This window comes from Berghia stephanieae, chromosome 1 (genome assembly GCF_034508935.2).
Source record: "Berghia stephanieae isolate SIO BIC M18660-M18661 chromosome 1, UCSD_Bste_1.3, whole genome shotgun sequence".
Taxonomy (NCBI): domain Eukaryota; kingdom Metazoa; phylum Mollusca; class Gastropoda; order Nudibranchia; family Aeolidiidae; genus Berghia; species Berghia stephanieae.
In genome coordinates this window covers 39,175,385-39,199,826 of record NC_088360.1, presented here as the reverse complement: position 1 = coordinate 39,199,826, position 24,442 = coordinate 39,175,385, and the positions used below count along the sequence as shown (strand labels likewise).

General features: G+C 34.5%; 2 protein-coding genes across 2 annotated transcripts; one reads left to right on the top strand and one right to left on the bottom strand.

The window, feature by feature from the left end:
• Positions 1-73: 73 nt before the first annotated feature.
• Positions 74-3,242, bottom strand: LOC144963932 (solute carrier family 22 member 4-like). The gene is made up of 2 exons (XM_078897879.1): positions 2,847-3,242; positions 74-2,336 (listed from the first exon to the last, which is right to left on the bottom strand). The coding sequence occupies exons 1-2, from the start codon at positions 2,866-2,868 to the stop codon at positions 670-672; spliced, it is 1,689 nt and encodes a 562-aa protein (XP_078754005.1). The 5' UTR covers positions 2,869-3,242; the 3' UTR covers positions 74-669.
• Positions 3,243-9,876: 6,634 nt separating this feature from the next.
• On the top strand, positions 9,877-23,633 carry LOC144963467 (uncharacterized). Its single transcript, XM_078897548.1, has 5 exons — positions 9,877-10,075; positions 10,501-10,587; positions 11,750-11,811; positions 12,629-12,845; positions 23,620-23,633. The coding sequence occupies exons 1-5, from the start codon at positions 10,012-10,014 to the stop codon at positions 23,631-23,633; spliced, it is 444 nt and encodes a 147-aa protein (XP_078753674.1). The 5' UTR covers positions 9,877-10,011.
• Positions 23,634-24,442: the final 809 nt, after the last annotated feature.

Genomic DNA, 24,442 nt, shown 5'->3' with positions numbered 1-24,442 from the left:
TTCTCTTCTTCTTCTTCTTCTTCTTCTTCTTCTTCTTCTTCTTCTTCTTCTTCTTCTTCTTCTTCTCTTCTTCTTCTTCTTCTTCTTCTTCTTCTTCTTCTTCTTCTTCTTCTTCTTCTTCTTCAGAAGCAAATGATAAATATCTCTATGAATAAGGTGATAACCAAAATACTGTGATTGCGCAAAATAATTTATTTATTCATCAGATGAAATATTTACGCAATCGCAATAACACTATTTTTATGTTATATCCCTCTCTACTTTTTAGTATAATATCATTTAACCTTTACCAGTTTATAAAGTATCTTCATAATCATTTGATTATTTATTTATATTGAACAAGAATGTTGTTATAAGTATAATCGACACATAGTCACCATAATAATATATCCACTTGTTGTTCCGCTGTACTTTTTAAGCTTTTAATATTCTTTGCCATTTTTTATTTAATTTATTAACATTTGATATTTCATATTGATATTACCGAATTGTGTTGTGATACAAAATTATAATTTCCATACAAGGATCAGTAAAATATATCTTATCTTATCTTCTTCTTGCCGGAGCTGCCGCACTAGTTTATGGCATGGCTTTGCGGAAAGAATCCAGTCTGATATCAATTCCAATCAATTATCCCAGTGCCCGACATAATTTGTCTTGTTAATTCCACTAGCATTGGTCATCATCGTCCTCAACGTAATCATCACTTCTCTTATAATCATCGTTTTTATTATTCCTATTCTTCTTCGTGTCCAAAGTGTCTTTGAGTGTCATTCCTTTCGTCTCTGGTAGCCCAATAATAATCCCACAAGAAATAAACATGATAGCAGCCATAATTGTATAGGAGACGTTGGCGCCGTGGGACTGATCAGGTGACAAAAACGGTGCCACAATGCTTCCAAATCTTCCCATTGTGTTCCCCCAGCTAATGGCAATCCCACGAACTACAGTTGGGTACAATTCCAATGTAAGGACCGTTAACGTACACCACATTCCATCTAAACAAGCTTTCGCAATAAAAACCAGGCCCGGGACTCCTATACTTTTTATCGATTCCGAAGCTTCAATATATTCCAATATGGCGGCTCCCATCAAACACGTGGTGATTACTCCGCCAAAAATTAATGTCGCCATTCTTCTACCCACAAGATTTGGTAAGAAGATAGGGAAAGGAGAAAGTGGAATGGTGAGAATTGGAGAAACCAACAAGTTGATGTAAAAATATCCATGCAAACTTTTGATGCCAAATTCCAACGCATAATAAAATGAAACTATTGTAAACCAAGGTATAATCATAGTTATTGTATATTTTGCGTATCCTTTTTTAAACAGATGAAAAAAGTTGTAAAACTTCTTTTCAGTAATTACATCATTATATTTTTTGCTAGAATTTGCCATTTCTTGCAATATTTCTAAGGAAGGTAACTGCTTACCATTCGTTCTGGCAACTTTTTTAGCCGCACGTTCAAATTTTTTAGATGTACTTTTGACTTCCAGCCATCTCAGACTTTCAGGTACCCATACAACTGGGACAAACCCAACAACTCCCATTATGACCATAACTATTTGAATATGGCGCCAATTCTTCAAAATCATACAGATCAGGGCCCAAAGAACACTATTGATACTCCAAGCTGGTATGCCGATAAGAACGCTCCGCCATTTTTGGGGAACAAACTCTACACCAAAAATATAGTATAGAGTCATTACGAGAGAACAACTTATTCCAAGAAAGAAACGAATAATTACAAACATTTCCCAAGTCACTGAGAAGATGGAGATTATATTGAGGCACAAATTTGCTAAAAGGGCTCCATAGAGCACAGACCGTCTTCCAAAAGCGTCTCCAAGATGTCCGACTACCGAAGATCCAACAAACCCGCCTGCCATTTGTATGGATATTATTATAGATGATATCCATTGCTTGTCACAGAGAAGCCCCCATTCAGATACAATTGTTTCCGAGGTTGGGTTAAATTCTATTCTTTTACAGGATTCAAATAATTCACAATTTCCATGCATAATATATTCAGAAGATTTCACTTCAACCACGGGGTCTTTGCTGATTGGGTGAGACTGGCTTGATGAGTCATCTTTGGTTGATTCTATAACGTGGCTGATATTGTAACTGTCGATTATAGCAGTGGTGTTGTCAATAAAGGAAGTATTTGAATAAATGAGATCGTTGCACCTCCAACCAGGGTTGTAGCTACCAAATGACATGAAGAGCACGGTGGAAACAGCGGACATATTAGCCAAGAGGAAGAGGCATACCGTAACGATGATTTGAAACCTGCCAAAGCCTACGATATCCTCGATGATCACTGCAGCTTTACCTAATAAGGAAAGATTTTAAACCTGATTTTATAAGCAATGACAATATAATGAATTTAATTACCAATGTAACGGGGTACACCATTAGGATGTAATTTTTTTTAGTTATTATGCCAGATTTTTATATTGATGGCTTCTACTTAAATCACAAACTCACAAATACGGAAATGTCAAGATGTTGCAACAATATGTCTAATTAAAACGATAGGGTTAAGATCACAATATCACCAGGCTTAAATTTTGACATGGAATTAACCAAAACAACCAATCGAATAGAAGGAAGTATTTATTAACCAATCTGACAATTTAAAAAAATATATATAAGTAAAATTCAGAGCGACTGATAAAAAGCCATATATTGATAATGTAACAGAAGACTCATTATTAGTTCTAAGAGACTTACAGCGGTGACCCGATATCTAGGGCCACTACGATAGCAACTAATTACACAACGCTAGAAAACAAATCTTCTAAGGTATTACTCTTTACATCATCAATAGTCTACAACTCACCTGCGTTATTATCTCCATCCATTCTGAGTGAGTAGATACAGATTAGATTTCACTGATGCTTTTTTTTCGAGTTAAAAGAGAACGTTTTTGTGAGTCGCAATCGAACAAGCACACCGTCGATGTTCTTCCTCTTTGTGTTATGTTTTGTTGCAACAAGTCATGTTATAACAATTAAGTTTCAAATGTTATTGTGTGAAAATGCCCTGACAATAGAACTTTGCATAACAAATATAAGCTTAAAATTAGTTAATTGACTAAATTTATTACCACTTATATTTAATAAAATATCAAATATTCAGGAGTGGATACCAACAGTAATATAACACAATATGCGGCATATTAAAAAACAGCCTCCTCTTATAATGAGCATTATAGAGGAGATAAATTGGTCTAATTAACTGACTGACTGCTGTTGATGGGACATTTATAGTGAAAGGAAAAGTGGCAACAACTGTGCCTATTATCGGTAATAAAATAGGCCGCGCCCAGCCTCGTTCTGAAAAAATGTCCTCGAAATTACCCAGGAAAAAAAAAAGAAAATCAGCTGATCGTTAAAATAGTAACAGAAAAGTGGAGGTGCTCGGCAGTGAATGTTAGAAAAACATTTAAATCGCCGCAAAAAAAAAATAATTAAAAAATTAAAAATCACTTAATGATATATTTACAATCGATAACAACCTATCAAATTCACATAATATGTATGATGCCAATCAAAATAAATGATAAAATAATAAAGACCACGATTGACCGACGGTCCGTTAACTATACAAGCATACGAATACCAGAAATATTTTGTAAACAATGTAACACAATATAATTTATAAGTTTCAAAGCAAACGCAACCACAAATAACATCAAAGAACAATGTGGGACTACTTTTTTAAATTTCATAAAATCAAACGCATATTTTCTGCACCCGATATTGAACATGTATTTAGTATGTATCGTACAAACAGCATTCGTTTAGAAGGTAGTCGGGATTCTAGCGCCAGTTGTTTTTGGGAAACCATGATTGGGATTTCACTGAATGCACTTTTATTATTATTATTATTATTATTATTATTATTATTATTATTATTATTATTATTATTATTATTATTATTATTAAATTTTAAAATGGACGACAAAAAATTCGTTCGTTCCTATTGATTTACGCCATCCTTGGATTCCCATTGGTGACTATATTTAGCTTCAAACCGGATGTTTTCCTTTCTCTAAACTTTGGACTCACGAACTATCCAAATTGTTTAATCATCCATCTTATTCAATTTTGTTAGGATTTCTTTCATGCAGAATTCTATAATAATAGATTTTTGTTTATCTGATTTAGCAAGTATAATCAACTACACCAATAAAGACGGACAGACAAACAGACTCGCAGAATACATCTCGATTACATGTTGGCTACCGGGGTTGACACAGACAGTGCTCCTTTCCCCCTTCCCCTAATTATTTTGTCTTTCCAAAAATACTGCAATAATCATTTTACGTGTTTTATAGACGATTTTGGTCAGACTTGATAATAGTTGGGGATCAAGATAGCTCAGTTGGTAGAGCACTCGCTACACAAGCAAAGGGACCGAGATCGATACCGGGCGCAGTCAAATTTTTTTCCTGACCTACCAGTCCACCCAGTGGAAATTGGGTAGCTGGGTCTGTTATATCTGGTGGAAAGTACTTTGCGATAGACTAGCGTCCTATCAGGCAATTTCTATTGTCCGTTTCACGCTATAGAAACCGGGATAAACTTCGGCTCCATGGACCGAATGGGTCTGAGGGACAACTACATTTTGATGACAGTATGGAGTCGGCATACCCATAAAATTGTATTAGAACGCACTGACTATCGTCATCATCATCATCATCATCATCATCATCATCATCATCATCATCATCATCATCATCATCATCATCAACATCATCATCATCATCATCGACGTTATTGACAGCATGGTGACATTGGGAGCATGTTCTATCTGTACTTTTGTGTCCTTGTGTAAGGCACTGCACACAAATTGCCTGTTCGTTCAGGTATAATTGAGTGCTCGGCCAAAAGCACCGCGACTATTCTATCTGTTGTTGTCCAAAAATGACTCTGTACTGATGGCTTGTTTTATATGAAATAGGTCTTACGTGTCTTGCTGGTGAACCATTGTGTAGTTAATGTAGCGTTTAAAAACGGTAGCATTAGTTGTGTATTACATATGAAACTCTCATAATTCACAATTGAATGTAGTTGGATCTTTAAAAGAAAGAAAGAAAGTAGAGAGAGAGAGAGAGAGAGAGAGAGAGAGAGAGAGAGAGAGAGAGAGAGAGAGAGAGAGAGAAGTGGAAGAATACTACATATGACTAAAAAAGGAATGCGTTTGCATGTTTTCAGATACAATTACAATGACAAAAAGAACTTCTCGCAGGGACTGGTGGGACAAGTTTTTAATATATCAACTAGATAACACCACGCAAACGTCTCTTGCTTCAACCATCCAGGAATACACACGCTACAATTCTTACTACATTTTGCTTTGTGTTTTCAACGTTCCTTTTGCTGACGAAGGGTTTCCCCCGAAACGTCTGTACTATTCCCATCCGAAGCCATTTGTTAGCTACTGTAAATGGTCAACAATATATTTAAATTATTGAACGCACATTGTATTCTCGATGTTATTTTCCTTGGATAAGTAATGCTATATAGGGAAAAATAAAAGTGCTAAAAATGTACTGTTATAATAAAGTGCGAGAGTGTGGTTCTATCGCCGGTGACATTTACATGGGTCTTAGCTACCTGTATGCCAATTTTCACGCTTTCAATTCCAATGTGCATGGTTTAGCCCGATTTCCCCAAATCCAGTGAATATGAAGAAAATATATGTATTTACGCAGTTATTTCCCTTGTTTAATATAGCTGTAATAGGGAAAATTTAAGGCTTAAACCGAAACGTTATGATTAATTGCCAGAGTGGTTCTATAGCAGATGAGTTTTTAATGGGTCTTGGTAACCTGTATGCAAACTTTCCTGCTTTCAACTCCAATTTGCACGGTGTTATCCTAATTCCCTCTACTACATAGCATTACTTGCAAACAACAGTACCCCACTCTGCGATTAATGGGCTGTGACCGTCACATTGTAAATTGTGGCCGCATTAGGGTCATCAGTGTCCTAAAGACTGACATAAAATCAATGAGACCTATAAAGAATTAATTCTAGAATTCAACTACAAACTGAAAAACATGATAAATACATGAATAATACTTCATTTTATTGTAGAAAACTGGTCAGGGCTTATTATTTTGCTTATTGATTACATATCTCTCTCAAATAGTTTTCTTTGCTAGGGTTCACACACACACGCACACAATCCTCTTTATTGAAAACATCGATAAGTGAGATAAATTGTGTATTTCAATAATAAACTTAATCACATAATCTAAATGGTGGGGAATAAAAACAGCTAATTATTCAAAATTTCACGGATCGGTCTATCTATTCCAACTCCGCATATTTAGCTTAATTACTCAATGAACATAAATTTTTAAAAATTGTATTTCATTGTTTCATTTAAACAAGACTATGACGATTATGTCTGAACTGGTTAATCGCAAATTTTGCTTTTGTGTTCCACTTAGGGAAGCGAATTCTTTTCTATTTTATCCATTTATTCGCAAAGTTTATGCACTGTATAAACAAGACCACGACACTTATGTCTGGAACGGATATTCACAAATTTTGCTTTTGTGTTCCACTTATCGAATCGAATTCTTTTCTATTTTATCCATTTATTCGCAAAGTTTCTGCACTTTATAAACAAGACAATGACGCTCATGTCATGACCAGGTATTCGCAATTGTTGCTTTTGTGTTCCATTTTCGAATCCAATTCTTATCTATTTTATCAATTTAATCGGAAAGTTGCTGAACTTTTATAAACAGCACGGTGGTCACTATTACAATCTGCGCTTGGAATAGTTGTTGCGTTGCGTAGGATATTTCTGAATCGATGTTGGACCAGAATAAAGTCTATCAAATTTTTATAAAGGCCACTTGGGCTTACCTATCATTCTGTTAGCTTTGTTTATACAAGTTGAGATGTGTTGATCAAAGTGAACTAATTGGTCAAAAACAATTCCTAAGCCTTTTTCGGAATTAGTGGTCGTGAATCTTTCATCATCACATTATGAACATGAGATGGATAATATCCACCCATGCAAGACCTTACCTTTGGAAATATTGAAATCCATTTGCCAATCTTTTGCCCAGTGGAATATCGAATACAAGTCATTTTGTAAAAACCCTAAAAAACAAACAAGGACAACAATTTTAGATAATGTTCAAATAGATAGGTAGATTGATATATTGCTCGTGAAATCTTCTGTTCTCCATTTGAACCAATTCCCGATGTCTATACTTTTTATTTTGTACTTGAACAGAAAATCTAGAACATCATCTTCCTTTTTTACTGACACAAAAATGACACAATTCTCAATCGCCGCATAACCCTAAAAAAATTAACGAGGACAACAATGTATTTTTAAAAAAATGCTTATCCGTCAACATAAAATCCGATACTTCACTCTTTCTACTTGTACCTAGGCGGAGAAAGTCATACCAAAGGACTCTTCCATAAAGGTCACTTAATATTAGATGAAGCTACGTCTCTCCTCCATTCCATTTAAAGGGAGCCGACTGTATTTCGACTTTGGCTGAACTTAAGATAAAATTTGTTTTATACTTTTGTTAGATGATTTAATTCTGATTATTTGTAGCTAAACGAATATTCCTACGTGATCAGTGAAAGGCCAACTTAATAAGACGCAGTTTTGAACAACATAACCGTCTTGCTTTAGATTGCTGATTTTGATTTTTTAAAAAAATGATATGCACTTAGTTGCGACATTGGTGCAATTATTGCAAACAAAGAAGACATAATGTGACTAAGAATAAATGGGTATTATTTTCCTTACCTCGGCAGTCTTTCGGTGAAAGAAAAAAAAAGGATAATTAATTTGCCCCCAAAAAAGGTTCACGTATTTGTAGGTTTGACAACCGAACGCAATTGTAGGCTTGGTTTAATATTGTTGTAATGAACACTATTTTGTGTTTGTTTGAGAGTATTTCCATGACAGCAATGAGCCTACAAGCCTGTAACAATTTGGGTTATCAGACCTGTAATCACGGTGCAAGTACACGTCGGTCCAAACCAAATATTATTAATAAATGTGACGAATCATCTCCAAACGGTATTGAGACAGGGTTGGCATGATGCCTTTAACCAATTGGAAAAAACAAAACACGTAATTAAAAATTTGGCCAAGAAACTCGTCCTTCAAATATCGATCAATTTAAATGATCCTCATCTTGGCAAAAACTATCAAACGAAAGAAGACCCAGGTTTGATAGTTTTTGTCAAGATGAGAGCAGTGGCGGTTCTAGCCTATTTATAGTGGTGGGGCAAAGATGATTCGGTCATATATATATATATATATATATATTAAAATATATATATATATATATATTATTTAAAATATTTACAACAATGTTTGGGGCAGTCTACATCAATGTTTCAGGCTTAATTTGCCATCTTCAGGACTGAGTTGTTTTGTGGTTAGAATGATTGTGCCGGTGGTGGTAGCAGTTGGAATAATGGTAGCGATGGTGGTGGTGGTGGAGGAGGAGGAGGAGGAAGAGGAGACGGTGAGGGAGGATGTAATTATGGTAGTGGTTTTGGTGGTGCTGTTGGTTAGAATGATAGTTGTGGAGACGATGACGAAAATTATATGATGATGTTGATATTGTTTTTATTGCTATTGTAGTATTTGTTGTTAATGTTGTTGTTGTTGTTAATGATGATGATAATGATGAACAAAACAACAAAACAACTCAGTCCTGAAGATGGCAAATTAAGCCTGAAACATTGATGTAGACTGCCCCAAACATTGTGGTAAATATTTTAAATAATAATTCGCTCCATTACTACATGTCGAGCACTTTTCGTACCATATTTGTATCAAACACGATTCTATACATACATATATATAAATATATAATATATATATATATATATATATATATATATATATATATATATATATATATTATATATATATATATATATGTATTAATACCGGATAGGGAGACTTTTGGTACCCCTATTAGTTCATTTTACAGTACTTTACCAATAGGGAGACCAAAATCCGGTCCCCCTATTGATTTGACCTCTAGCACATTCACTTTTCTATTTTTAGTTTAAAGTTGTCAACCCAACCGTCAAGGATATATAATTGTAAATCATAGTATTGAAGTTATTTGTTAAACACCACAGTAAGAAGAGTTATGCCTAAATTTTCACGTTGGTCAATAAGGTGACCGCCTGAAAAAAGTACAATAGGGGTACCAGTGTTTTCATCGATATATTTCAATAGTGAGGCAATATATCTTTCCGAAATTTTCTCTAAAATTCTAGAGCATTATATGGATTTTTATAGTAATGAAAACCTAATATAAAATTGTGTGAAAGTTGATGAACTGAGGAATGAACAAGATATACGAATTATAATCTATTTTTAGAAACAGATTTATCGAATCTTGGTCCGGATTCTTATCTTGGTGACAAGAGACAAGCAAACATAGTAACTCTTTTTTTCGTGAAACGTATGTTTAGTCAATTTCGCGCATAAAGAGGCACTCGGCACTCACTCACTCCGCAAGTCAGTAGTAGGTAGGTGGTTATCAGTTATCAGCTTTAATTCTTAGTCAAACGCTTCATCAAACCCATTATTGAGTAGCATGTTGATGCCTGATGCCAGTTGAAGCCATCTCGACGTCGTGAAATGGAGCATCTTCTGTCATAGCAGTAGAATCGTCAGATGCCGCATTTAAATCCTCCATTCCAGGCGTTGCTGTTGCCATATCGATCTTCGAAATGATTTGGTCTAGACGTCAAGTTGACCCGTTCTATGTCTGAAGAGATTTTAAAGTGCAATACCTAACATTATATCTTGATCTACAAAAGAGTCTTTTTAAATGAACCGCTGTGTTTCTATATTTTTCAAGAACCAATGATTATCTGATAACCACTGACAACTGACTTGCGGAGAGAGTGGCCGACGGACGTCCTCTCTATAGCCGCAAGTATTTTTTCGTCACTTGCTGAGTTCCAAACTAGACGTCTATGGCATCGTGGGGTAAATTGATGCTGGAGGCATCATTGAAGAGACACCGAGATAATTTAAATGGTAAGTTATTGGCCATTCTTATTACATCACTGTTGATTTAAGATTTTCAATAGGGTAGACATCACAATCACACACACACCGATTGATGATTGTCACTTGTCAGTCAGTCATTTGGAAGTGGAGTCAGATAATTCGGGAACTTCTGTAGACTGTAGATTCACACTAGTGAGTAAGATCTGTCGTTTACTACTACTACTACTACTACTACTACCACTACTACTTTTAGTTTTAGCTTTATCCAACTCAACACTTCTCGTGTTTATTTTATTTTGGCAAAACTAGAATGGATTTTTGAAAAGAATATAAAATAATTTAAACTTAAACCTGTCTTTGCATCTTGCTTTATGCATACAGTATGCCATATCACAGCCATCACAAAATCATAGTTTAATGTTGAGAATATGCTATTTCTTTTGTAACTTCAGATCAGAGAGATTTGAGCTTTAAAAATCCTGAAAAATGTCTTGCTGTCAATCCAGACAACCCTTTTGATGTGATCTATGATGTTAATGGTAAGAATGTAATTTGATGAGGAAATGAATAACATTTAGGTACACATAGTTTGCTTTTTTTTTTTTTTTTTTTTTGAGTCATGATGTGTAATACTATTACAGTCCACTCCGGATAATTGCAACTCGTTTAATCGCAACTTTCGGTTAATCACAATATTTCCTAAGCAATGGAAATAATTCTATATAAAAGTCACTGGTTAATTGCAACAAACTTCGGTTTTTTAAAAAGTGGTAAATTCAAGAAATCAAACAGTATATCATGATTAAATTTCATCATGGATGAAATCGTGACAGGTTGAAGAATCGAGAGTGAGCAGGATTTAATGCTACAGTAGTGTGTCACCACTCTGTTAGAGTCGAAAGAGGGCGGGGCTCTGCAGTATGGGTTTGTGACGTCATCGGTGGCCATTAAATAGAAGAGGGGTGGGGCTGGTCATAATCTTGACAACAGGTTATAAATGACAGTTATAAAGAGAGACTGAGCGATATCCTTTGTTTTAGGATTAACAACTGTGCATTGTGACCAACGAGTTTGGTGAGAGCTTATTGTCTCTCATTAAGGCTAATCTCTTTAACTCTGACAAATGTTGAATTGTTGAGAAAAAAGATTGAAACTTCTTCCAATCTGAATAAGATATCGGCTTGCTTCATAGCTGCTTTTGGTTGACAAATCTACACGGGGCTGCCATATGGTTTTTGTTTCAATCAAATTGCTCTGTATGTGGTGGACTAAGAATATTATTTACTGGTTTGAGTTGACAATAAATGTGTAAAATGTTGAAATAGTGGACAGGAAACTGAATTTCGGTTAATCCCAACATTTTCGATGATCCCAAGGTATTGCGATTATCCTAAGTGGACTGTACCTGAATCTTGAACGAAAAACTATCATATGGATATGATTATAGACAGATTGGTTTCTGGAATTATATTTCCGTCTCCCTTGCCAACTCTGACGTTCTTGAAATTTAAAAGAAAATAGCCAGAAGGTTTCGGACTTAATTTTCTTTTTTTTTCCAAAGGACAATAGTCATAAGGTAAATAATTTTTAAAAAATCCTTTTACAGCACAAGATGGCATGATTTTTTGTTTAAGAGTTTAGAGAAAAACTTGCACATGATAGTCTTCAGCTTTTTTTTTGTTGTTTTTATTTTCTATATAGACTCCAACTCAGAGCCTGAAAGTGATGCAGAACAAAGTTCCATATCACATGATTCATTTGTGGTAAGTATGTACATTAAAATAAAATCATAACATTTGTATAGCGTTTATCCACAGTTGGCACCATGCTCAAAATGCTTCACATCAACATATTTTGTGGTGGACAAAACACATTTGCCACAAAAGATGAGACCTGCAGTCTGTTAGGCGCAATACAATATTTCAGGACAAGGACAACACTGTTTTACACCAGTGAGATCTCCTAGTTTTTTGTTGTTAAAAATTTTTCTTTGCAGTGGACTTCGCCAACAATAACACTATTTTAAACCTTCCTCGTTATATTTTGAAGTGATATTCATTGATGAGCCATTCACATTTGAAGTCGTTTGTTTTTTTATTTGACAAAATGTGAAAATGATGCGTTTCCAGGAAAAATTAAAATAGCTTCTGTTGGGATTATACTTTTGATCTCGCATTTTGTCCAAATTCTCTTGCATCGTAATGTTTATCAACTTTTTTTGTTAACTATATTGCAGTTGCAAGGTTAGGAAGTTCATATTGTTGCAATGACAACCGTTTATATGTCCAGAATCGTAGTGATATAAAAAATTGTTTTGTAGTTGTTGGTCCTGGTGTAGGATTTAAAGAGTTGGTTAAAAACGGTTTACTGAAACCCTGGTTGGTGTATCTATATTTATCCAAGCACAGTTGAACATATTAAATACTTAGACAATATGTCTGCCTTTCTCAACTCTTTTTTATTATACTTGCATTATTAACCAGCTAATTGTTTAGTTGGATTATTAAACAATGGCTCTTCATGTTTATTGTCAACATGAATAAATTGATTGATCTGTCATCTTTTCCACAAAATATACAGGGTCCCGATTTTGTTGCTGACTCCGAGTCTGATTCCTCTACGTACTCTGTGAGGTACCCAATGCTGAGTACATCATTGTCTTTGGAACCTAGTGCTCATTCCCCAACTCAGTCAGAGCCTCATCCACAACTATCACAGACTGAACCTCGTTGCCAGTCTGGGACCCAGGTTCAACCCGAATGCTATACACTTGCAAACCAACGTGTTACGTGCAATGGTGAGTCATTTTTTTGTCATTCTTCTCCTTTGATATTTGTGGGATCAATTTTAATTTACCCATTCCTTTTAAAAGAAAACTTCCACCCCCTCCATGGTGCTGCATTTGTGTTATTGCATTTTTTTTCTGTTTTGGCAGTGCTGCGTCGCAAAATACGCTACCATTTACATAACAAGCACAAATCCAAATTTGATAGGGTGGACATCTTAGAATCTGAAACCCCAATGTGTGAGTGATATCAGTGAAACCAGCCATAAAAATGTTCATGTTTATTTTATTGGGGTTTTTTTTTTGTCTGTAATAGACTTAAATTGCTTGTATTGTAAGTGTTAAAATGGTTTTTTTGTTACAACCCATCTATATATTAAAACTGTTTCTTTGTATTTCTATGATGCTTAAGGCTTTTTTTCACAGACCAGCTGGAAACTTAACGAGAATCAGAGTAGATAACATTTTTATTAATCTTGCAACCTAAACAGTATATGATGATTGGGAGCATTTAAAGAAAAGCACATTTTCTTTTTAATTTGTCGGTACTAAAATTATACTTTGATAATGCCTGCTGTGCTACAAACCCTTTTGACTTCCAGGTTCAATATTTTTCTTTATTCTAAAATTCTTGGGTTTCCTTTCAATGACAACTGAGATCATTAAAATTCAGCTCACAACATGATGTGTGTAGATTTGATGAAAACATATGTTCGAGTTGAGAAGCAGTGTTCACGAACTTGCTGATCGTTTTTACTAGCATTTATTTTCCTAACTTACCTGTATCAATTAACAAAGGCAAGACTCAAATATTTTCTATCTGAACAGTGTGTTTGTTATTGAAATATTTCCGGCATATACATGTCATATTTCATTCCCACAAAATATAAATCAGGATTAAGTTGTCTGGGCATCAGCATCGTTCAGGCAGTTGGGGGGAAGTCTTTAAGGAATTAATGAAGCCGATGCTCAACCGGTCTGGAGGACGTTTGATTGATGTCGGCTGTTTGTTCTGCCAGCCGGTGATGTTTTCTCACTCCCTCAATGACAAAGAAAGTCATTGTTATGACTATGAACTATAGTCTATTATTACTTTTGTTACTATATTAATTGTTACTTATAGCCGCTACTGTTATTATTATTATTATTATTATTATTATTATTATTATTATTATTATTATTATTATTATTATTATTATTATTATTATTATTATTATTATTATATTATTATTATGATATTGCCTTCATTGCATTCTATTACTATTATTGATATAATTAATTTCTGATTGTTGTAAATAATTTATGTGAATTGAATTTTGTCGATTGGCCAAGGGCCTACAATAAACTTAAATGAAATGTTAGTCTTTGGATAGGACTTGGGTCTATTCTTGATTGCTTTTCCGCCTGGGTCGAGTGAAGCATTTGGAGTAAATTTTGTTGCTCAACGTAAAAAACATGACGCTTACCATTCCGCTGATACTGATACCTCCAAGGGGTGGTTGGGGAAAAACCTAAAATTCTTTTGACATTCTGTCTGATTTTTCGCTGAAACAACAAAGGACAATCTATGTATTCAGATGAGACTTCAATGTGTTACTATTCCGATTTATGTTCATATTTTGATTATAATGAAGAGGGAACCCTGAACCCAGTGAAGTGGGTGGATTGATCTATTTATTTCTATTTCAAAACAAAAATATGGCGTCTTTTCACTGGATTTGTTATGTGGCAGAGGTCTCCACAAATCTAACATACCTCTTCCAAAGGAATAGATGGTAGAAAAGTATATAACAAGAAGGAATTATGACAGTTACTTGTCCAGGCCTTAAATATTTGGAATGCTATTCCTCTCTATCGCTGTCATGTAGCTGATGTGCATATGATCTGTCTATTGATTTATTTTCATAGTTCATAGCATGATGTGCTTTATTTTCTTCTTTTTTTTCCAGAGAAATACAAAAAGCCAAGGAGACCCTGTCCATACTGTGGACAGTTGCAAACAAAACTCTCAAGGCATTTGATGAGGAAACACAAAGATGAGACAGAAGTTACAGAGGCCATGAAACAGCCTGTAAAGGAAAGGGATAGAACAATGGATTATCTCAAGAAAAAGGGCATTTTTTATTCAAACACTAGAAACAATTCAATAGTTATGCGTGAGAGAGCACAAGGGTCACATGAAGTTGTTATGTGTGCTGGCTGTAAGGGGTTTTACTCTGGACGAAGGGTTTATGAACACAAAAAGAAATGTAGTACTGAGCATGCTCTGTGTACTGGGGTTGTAAAATTTTATCCCGTGGCTCCCAATGCAAGTAAAGAAATAAAGGAGAATATTCTTGACAAATTTCGGAATGATGAAGTGGGAAATTTGTGTCGATCAGACAAAGCTATAGTATTGTTAGGAACAAAATTGTGGAGTAAAAGTTCAAAGAAGGAGAGAAAAGTTATAATGAGTGATTTACGCATCTTAGGAAATTTGATTTTAAAAACTAGGAAGAGAACGAATCAACCTTCTTTCTCTGGAGAGGACGTGGTGAAGCGTTGTAACTTTAATGAAATATCGCAAACCATTTCTGAAATGACTTTGAAAGAGGATGGGACATTGAAAGCAGGCTTGAAGCTTTCAATTGGATTTATATTGAAAAAGTTAATTAATTTCTTAAAAGGGGAATATATAATGCAAAACAAAATGGAAGAATCCGCAGAGATAGATTTGTTCAAAGCTGTCCTGGATTATAATTGGGATAGTATTTTTTTTACAGCCAGAGTTCAATGTGAAGCAAAGAGAACAAATTTGAGAAAACCCAAAGAGATGCCATTAGAGAATGATATAAAGAAGCTACGGCAATTTATTACTGAAGAGATGGTCCGTATTTGTGAGGATGATTATCAATTATTTGATTCACATATGTTTGTTAGGCTTCGCAATGTCATCGTAGCTAGGCTTACAATGTTTAATGCGAGGAGAGGCGGAGAACCCGCAAGGATGTTGTTAAAAGACTGGAATGATGCAGATTCAGGTGTATGGGTTGATCCCCAGCTTGTACAACATGTCAGTGATCCTCTGGAAAAAGCGTTACTTGAGAAGTATAAGCTGGCCTATCAGTCTGGAAAGGGAAGCAAGATGTTGGTCCCTGTGTTGATACCCAATGACACAATTCAGCCTTTAAGGAAACTTGCACAGGAGCGTAAAGCTGTTGATATTTCAGACAACCCATTTCTTTTTCCAAATACAGGAATATCCAAAGATCATGTAAGTGGTTACATTGCCATCAAATATGTCACTTCCTTAGTAAAGGATTTAGAGAAACCCCAGTTGTTAATAGCTGATAAATTCAGGCACCGAGCTTCGACATTATTTGCCTTACTTGATGTCCCACAACACGAGAGAGATGTCTTCTATCGACATATGGGACACAGTGAATCAATCAATCAAAACATTTATCAGTGTCCACTTGCAATACGAGAAATAACAGAAGTTGGTCATTTTTTGGGTCAAATTGATAACTCAGCATCGGTCACTGGGGAAGGAAATTGTAACATTGAAACAAATGACTCTGTAGTGAATAGAGACTCAAATGCAAATTTTGGAACATCCATAGTAACAGCTGCAAATCAAGAAGAAATATTTGATGGTGAAGCAGGAGTGCCAAATCAGCTTACGTGTTCTTCAAAACAAACTGAACCCAAGAGGAATTCAAGCAAAAATCGGAGATACATGTCATGGTCAGATGAGGATACAGATAGAGTCAAGTCATATTTTAAAAACTTTGTCGAAGATGTTTCAGCACATGGTTCAAGGGGATCATTACCTAGAAAGTCTGAAATTATTCTGTTCTTAAAACACCACAGGGTATTTTCACAAAAAGGAATCCCTGAAGGTACACTAATTAGTTTGGTGAAGACAAAGATTTTTAATGAAAGAAATAAATATAGAAGGGAAAGAGCGTTTCAATCGGTGTAATGACAATCATGAATTTGATTTGTATTACATTCATTGTATTGTATAGTGTTATTGACATATTTTGGGGGTTTACAAAAACGTTTTATCTTTATATAGTACAATCTGTTCATCATTGCAATATCCTTTTTTATATTATATGAACATTCATTTGCTCAGCTTGAGAGACAAATGCTTTGTAGAACCATAGCTGCCAACCGTTCTGTTAAAAACGGATTTGTTCCGTATTTGACTTCCTGAGTCCGTAAGTGCTTATTTTTAGTTCAAAATCCGTATTTTGTAATTTTTGACTAATTTGTGGTAAAAAAGCCATGTGAGCCTAATGAATTTTATTATTGATCCATTATTATTACTATTACTACTACTACTACTATTGTTGTTATTATTATTATCATTATTATTGGTGTCCAGTGAGAGCATAATCTCCATTTGTGTAGCTCTTTAATTTGAATTATGCCTCTAACATAAATGATTTTCAACAATTAAAAAAGTTCCATTCGTTTATATGACGCCTGTATTTTACTCAAACCTTTCATAATGTATTGGAGATTTGCATAGGATATGGATGTTAGCCTCGATATACTTTGAATATTCTAAGACAGTATTGATACTTTCACTATTTGTTACAAATATTATTTTAATTAAGAATAAAATTAAATCCACCTTTTTGATTGGAAGGTATTCAATAAGAAAATCAATTGCTTATATTGATTAAAGATGACAATGATTATTTCCCTTTATTAATTTATGAAATATATAAATTTAATCCCTTTAAAAACATCTTCATCTGATTTTAATTTTTTTTTTCAAGCAAGCTTTTGTAACGGTTTAGGTTCAAGAAAAATAAGTATACTCCATTTTTAGGTGTGTTTATCTTGTCAAAGTAAAGAAGTAGGAATTCTCTAATATTTAGAGGTGCATTTTACTATAACTACTATTATAGTATACTACTTAAAGACCATTATGTTGCATGAAAGAAAACATATATGCAATCGTCTACTTTTTATCTGAACTCACCTAATTTTTACCCCAAAACGCCCTCTCAAGTGATGTACCAGGTTGGTAGTTATGCATTTCTAACCATCTTAAGTTATTTCATTTATTTTACAATCGTGCTTCTTGTGTATTGGTCCTTATCAAAGTTGAGGCAGTTGAATTCTTTCTTTATATTGTCCGTTCTGAATTTTGATCTCATTGTGGAAAGCTCCCATAGCGGGCAGGGAGGTACACACTGTGTCTTCTATCCCCTTATATCTGTTTTCCAACATGCTTTCAGTCTTTGTCTTGGAATGAGATTACTTGTTTTTTTCCTGGCCCTCGCCGGAGTCCTAGCTGGGAGGGAAGCAGTCAAATGCATATTTATTGTTTTGGGAGATGATATTTTTTTCCTTGTAAATCATCTCTCTGTTATGTATTATTACTATATTTGTTATTTTTTAATGTATAATGTAAGCATTTGAGTGTGTTCCTCTTTGTTGGATTTTGTTCTTGTGTCCGGATAAGACTTATAGGTGATCTCAAACTTAGTACATTGGTGATACGCTCTTGGAATCTACATCTGATCCCTATTTGTTCCCAGTTCCCCTATGTCTTACTTTCTCTTGGATGCTTCAACTGTAATTCTAGAACTTTTTACTATCCAATTTTCTTCCTTTTTACTGGCGCTGATATAACCTAAATGTGTTGCAAGCGCCGTAAAACCCTTAAAAACAAAACAACAATCATTGTGGAAAGTGTCATTTTAACGATTCAAATGTGCTGGTACTAAACCCGATAATTGAGCAACATTTGGACTAGCCTCTGTCATCTCAAACTTGTTAGTGTTAGTAATAGTAATTAAAAAGGCTGACTTTTATATGTTGCGATTCGATGAAGGGGGGGGGGGGGGGGGCTTCGGCACACATCGCCCCTCATCCCGGGCAAAATGAGCGTTCCTTATTTTATTTTTGAAAAGTTGGCAGCTATGTAGAACTATCTGAAAGAATCAGATATGGCAGAATAAAAAGTCTTTCTACTAACCCTAACTTAATTGGCCAATGTAGCTTTATGTTCAGCATTTTCTAGATACCTAATGTAAAATTTCACTATTCTTTTTATGATAGTTTTAAGAGTTGCAATCTTTAGAGGTGACTGTCAAGAAATGACACCTCTGTGCATTTAATTTCATTCTTTCTTTATCCCCTCATCCTTAATCAGAATAATAATAATTAATAATGAAAAAAAATGCAGCAACGACAGCTTAGAACGGCATAAAGTGCTTAAGAATTATCTATTTTTTGCATTAAACTTTATTCAAACGATTTTCAACACTTTTGCTTCACAGTTTATGCTTTTTAACAAATGCAATTAAGCAACTTACCAGCAACAACATATTGGTTTGTTATCATTTGAGGGTTTTATCAGTAAAACTGTTTCTATCCTTTTATGTTGCACTGTACACATAGCAAACTTCATGCTTTTATTTGGTGACCAAAGACTTATGTGATACAGTGGATGAATGTTTGTGATGGCTTTTGGAACTGAAATAAACCTGCAATATGATTTGTAGACTTCTATCGTTATGTATCATTTTTCGGTCAAATGTAAATGTAATTTTACACGAGCTTGATGTATCATAAAACCCACAATGAGCTCAACGTGCAGCTGGTAGTAGATTTATATGGACACGAACAACGTTGTTACAATTCAGTAACGTACTCCAATTAACACAAGTGAGACTGTAAATGAGACTTTTACAATGACTCTGCATCGCCACAAATATGGATTCGAACCCTGGCAACTCGGGCGTCAGACGAACTGTCTACCACGAAACCAAAGCAAGCATTGTGCAAGTTAAAGTGAATGAGATGTTGATTGAAGCCGTTCATTGTGTCCATCAGATCTGCTGTCCTATCCATCCAACTCCATTCACTCACTGGGTGGGGTTCCCGACTTCCCATAATGGGCAGGGACGTACTCGTTGCGTCTTCTATCCCCCTATGTCTGTTTTCCAACTTGTTTTCTGTCTTTGTCTCGGGATGGGATGGGATTACTTGGTTTTGTCCAGGACCTGGCTGGGAGGGAAACAGTCAAATGTATAGTTCGAGTTTTGGGAGATTATATTTTTCCCTTGTAAATCATCTGTCTGTTATGCTCTTTATTGTTTTGTTTACATATTATTTATGCTTTGTAAACATTTGAGTGTATCCCTCTTTGTTGGGACCTGTGCTTGTGTCTGAATGAGACGTTTAGGTGATCTCAAACTAAGTACTTTGATAGTGGGCTCTTGGAATCTACTGTTTCCTATTTGAAACAAATCCCCTTTGCCTTACTTTTTCTTGGGTGCTCTAATTGTAGTTCCAGAACTTTTTACTATCCCATTTTCTTCCTTTTTACTGGCGCTGATATGACCTTAATGTGTTGCAAGCGCCGTAAAACCCTTACAAACAAAACAAAACAAACCAAGTCCATTCAGTGGTATACAACAACAACAAATAAACTCCTCTGCCTGGTCCCTTCTATCTCTGATCTTAACCTGGGTCGTCAGGTTTCTAAAGGGGTCGGGGACTGCAAAAACAATGGCGCACGGAGCAACTGGGAATATTTTTTGCCGTGTTTGAGTCCCAGGTTATTTCCCTGAGCGCCCCTTCTGAGGGATGGACCTTCCCAGGAGTTAGTAAATGCGTTGCTCGGCCACTTCACTCTACGCACACTGGGATAAGCTTCGACACTATGGCCATGAAGCTCTTAATCTTAAGGACTTACTTTATTTTAGACAATTTGGTGGTAGCTCACTTGAAAATGCACTCTTAGGTATACACATATATAAACATATACTGGGCTCCCTAAAAGGGTTTTTTAATGTGGTCTCCCTAAAAACATGTTTTTACCAAATGTCTCCTTAAAGCTACAGAAACACTTAGTAAAACATTAGGGGGACCGAGTAATTTTCTATATACCATTGTGATCATCAAGCATCAGAATTGTGTTCATAAATCATTGTAGGGAATCAAACTATACTCATTTGAACAAAGATTGAACAGTTTAATCAATTTGAACAAGACATATGCTTGGTCCTCCAATTGGTGCATTTCACAGTGGTCACCTTAATAGTGGATTGATACTTATATATATATATATATATATATATTATATTTCAACTTTAAAAAAATAAAATATTTCAACCACAAATAATCACATTCACAATGAAAGGACAATACCAGTAGATTTTAATTATTCCAAACGTAATCAAAAAGGAATCACGAAAGAGAATACAACAAAAAAATAAAGCGACGAGACAAAATGCGACAACACCTTGACAATACAATTCCATTTCGTTCACTCGAAAAATTAAAGAGATGCTTTAATCCCTTAACGGCGAGATTGATATTTCTGTTACATTTTCAGAAGTACGTAGTAACTTTAAATTTTTCATCGAGAAGCAACAACCGCGATATGACTCGAGTTTCATTCAGAGCTCAAATTGCATCATTTTTACTGCTCTCTTGGTGGTTAGAATGATTGTGCCGGTGGTGGTAGCAGTTGGAATAATGGTAGCGATGGTGGTGGTGGTGGAGGAGGAGGAGGAGGCAGAGGAGACGGTGAGGGAGGATGTAATTATGGTAGTGGTTTTGGTGGTGCTGTTGGTTAGAATGATAGTTGTGGAGACGATGACGAAAATTATATGATGATGTTGATATTGTTTTTATTGCTATTGTAGTATTTGTTGTTAATGTTGTTGTTGTTGTTAATGATGATGATAATGATGGCAACGACGATGTCGTCGACAATGATGATTACCGTACGATATTACAAAGTTTATTCAATCTTAGGCTTTCGCCATTAAATCATACACTTTGATGACAACATACATGAAAGTGGAAAAAAATGGTAAATGGAACCAAACAATAAATTGTTACCATTAATAACCACAAAAAATACAACAATCGTAATACCACCAATACGTACAATAATAATAATAATAATAATAATAATAATAATAATAATAATAATAATAATAATAATAATAATAATAATAATAATAATAATAATAATAATAATAATAATAATTAAAAAAAAAAACAAAAAAAAAAATAAAAAAAAAAAATAATAATAATAATAATAATAATAATAATAATAATAATAATAATAATAATAATAATAATAATAATAATAATAATAATAATAATAATAATATTACCATCATCATTACTACCACCACCATCACTATTACCACCACCACCATCACCATCATTATTACGTTTCCAATCCGTTTTTCTCGTTTTTTAAAAAAATTTGATACCTTAATAGACGAAAATTCCGGTGATTTTTTTAAAGGATAGTTAAAATATCTACCATTTTATTAACCCTGAAAACTACGATTTTTATTTTCCTATTTCAAGTAGGCAGGTCTGCTATGACAAGTATCAGTTCCATAGTCAAAAAAAGACAAATTAAAAACAAAGTTTACTTAATCTTAGGCTGTCGCCAATAATTCATACAATACAATTAAGACAAAATAATGCTACCAATCTCTCCTCATGCATTCGTTAGACTATAACAATAACGACCGTGTTATCTTTACTCCTTACCCAACCAACCCCTAGCTTCCCGATTCTTCATCGCGAACTATTATGTATGTATTAGCTTCAGGACGGGCAAGTACGGAATCTGCCCACCCTTCCTTTAAACGTCTTTATTTCCTCTATAACTTAGAATTCAACTCTCTCCTTTCTCAGAAGAGTATTTCTCGTATACTAATTCAATTTTTGTGTAAACCAAAATGGTGGGGGTTGTATTTTATATATTTATTTAGTCGTGACTTCTGAATAAAAGTGTTTTATTAGAGGGAATGCAATAGAAAATACATTGTTTTGCAAAAATATTTAGTCTGGCAATAAAAATACAGCGGTAATTACTTTAAAAATTTTTTTTAAAAAAGGAACAAATTAATTTGTTTAAAAAAAAACAAAAAAAAAAAACAAAACAAACAAAAAAATAAGACAACAATTTAAATAAATGAATTTTGAGAAGCACTAAAGAAAACGAGAAAAAAGAGATAATTTAAATGGATATACAAATATATTAAAACAACACAAGTTAATACTAACTTGATATAATATTAGTAAATTGATACATTTAATTCAATACTGGAACCTTCCCAATGTTATTACATCAATGGTACCAGCACAAGTAAGGCAATAAATAAAAAAAAGTTCGTTTGCCAAAATCTCTATTTAGTGCTCACTGGTTTATAAGGTGGGCTCATTTGAATTAGCCCGACCTAGAACTAGAGAGGCCAGACAGCAAAATCACCGTCAGGCGACGTGACGATGAGATGACGATGTGGGCGGAGTGGAGTGGTTGGGAAAGGGGGGGGGGGGGTGATAAAAAAAGAACAGGAGCGTATCCTGGTTTATGCATTACGGGGTGCATGGTGATTCGCAATCTATCAAAAATACATACAAATTGATTTCAGTACGAAGTATCAAGTTTAAGTACTAACTTTTAAAATTATCTAATTTAAATTAGATTATTTCGGACCTGATAATACAGCTTATAACTTGAAAAAAACAGGCTGGTATTTGCCCACCCTGCCCAATATTACCAGCCGTCCCTGGATGAGAGTCATCTAAAACGATCAATATTTGAAGGATGAGTTTTCTGGCCAAATTTTTAAATACGAGTTTTTCCAGAGTACGGCAGTTAAGTGGTTAAATTAAAAATTAACAGGAATATGAGATTTCTTTTTTACTTTAAGAAACTATGCCTAAAATCTTCATTGAAGCATATTATAATCTTAACTCAAATTTCATCTTTATTTCTGAAAATATTTTTTTTTCAAAGACTGTGAATGGTAGAGGATTTTTACACAGAGGATAGAAGAGGCGACCGAGGCGTCCTAAACGTATGACTAGGAGATGAAAAGCGTTAAAGTTAAGTCAAGTCAATTCATTTTTAGTATCCAAATCATATCCCGAAATAATACCGGTTGGAGAATGTAGCTCAAGGTCCTCGCTGTAGTCCACCGGGCAGGTACAAAACTTATCTTCCTTCTTAACAAATTCGAGAATCATAAGCACATATTATGTTCTTCGGCGATTTTTAAAGGAAAATCGATTGTTTAATAAACGAGCTTTTATATATAGCACAATATCCACTAAACGTTCTCAAAGTGCTTTACAAGCAGCCCATAGCTAATATCAACACTTAAGAGATAGGACAAAACATGACGCCTGTTAGGCGATGTTACAGTGTTTTTTCCGACAAAGACAACGCTGTTAATGATCAGCTACTCATTTTACACCTGAGTGCGGTATGTGAGTAAAGAGCCTTTTCTATGCGCCTTTAGAGCGGGACTAATACCCATGACCTTCCGATCCGAAGGCGAGTGACATAATAATAATAATAATAATAATAATAATAATAATAATAATAATAATAATAATAATAATAATAATAATAATAATAATAATAATAATAATAATAATAATAATAATAAAGCTGAAAAGTTATATAGCGCTATAATTTCGAGACACTAGACTCTAAGCGCTTAAATTACAAATTACTTTGGCTGAAACATACTCATTCACACACACACAAGAATACACACACACACACACACACACACACACAACACACAACAAAAAACAGCACCAAACAGCGCATA

Bases quoted from the DNA above. Each gene is read 5' to 3' on its own strand.
- LOC144963467 (XM_078897548.1), top strand. From the start codon at position 10,012: ATGGCATCGTGGGGTAAATTGATGCTGGAGGCATCATTGAAGAGACAC. The intron at 10,076-10,500 runs GTAAGTTATTGG...TTGTAACTTCAG, and splicing joins ACACCGAGATAATTTAAATG to ATCAGAGAGATTTGAGCTTT. The intron at 11,812-12,628 runs GTAAGTATGTAC...CAAAATATACAG, and splicing joins TATCACATGATTCATTTGTG to GGTCCCGATTTTGTTGCTGA.
- LOC144963932 (XM_078897879.1), bottom strand. From the start codon at position 2,868: ATGGATGGAGATAATAACGCAG. The intron at 2,337-2,846 runs GTGAGTTGTAGA...TTTCCTTATTAG, and splicing joins GGATGGAGATAATAACGCAG to GTAAAGCTGCAGTGATCATC.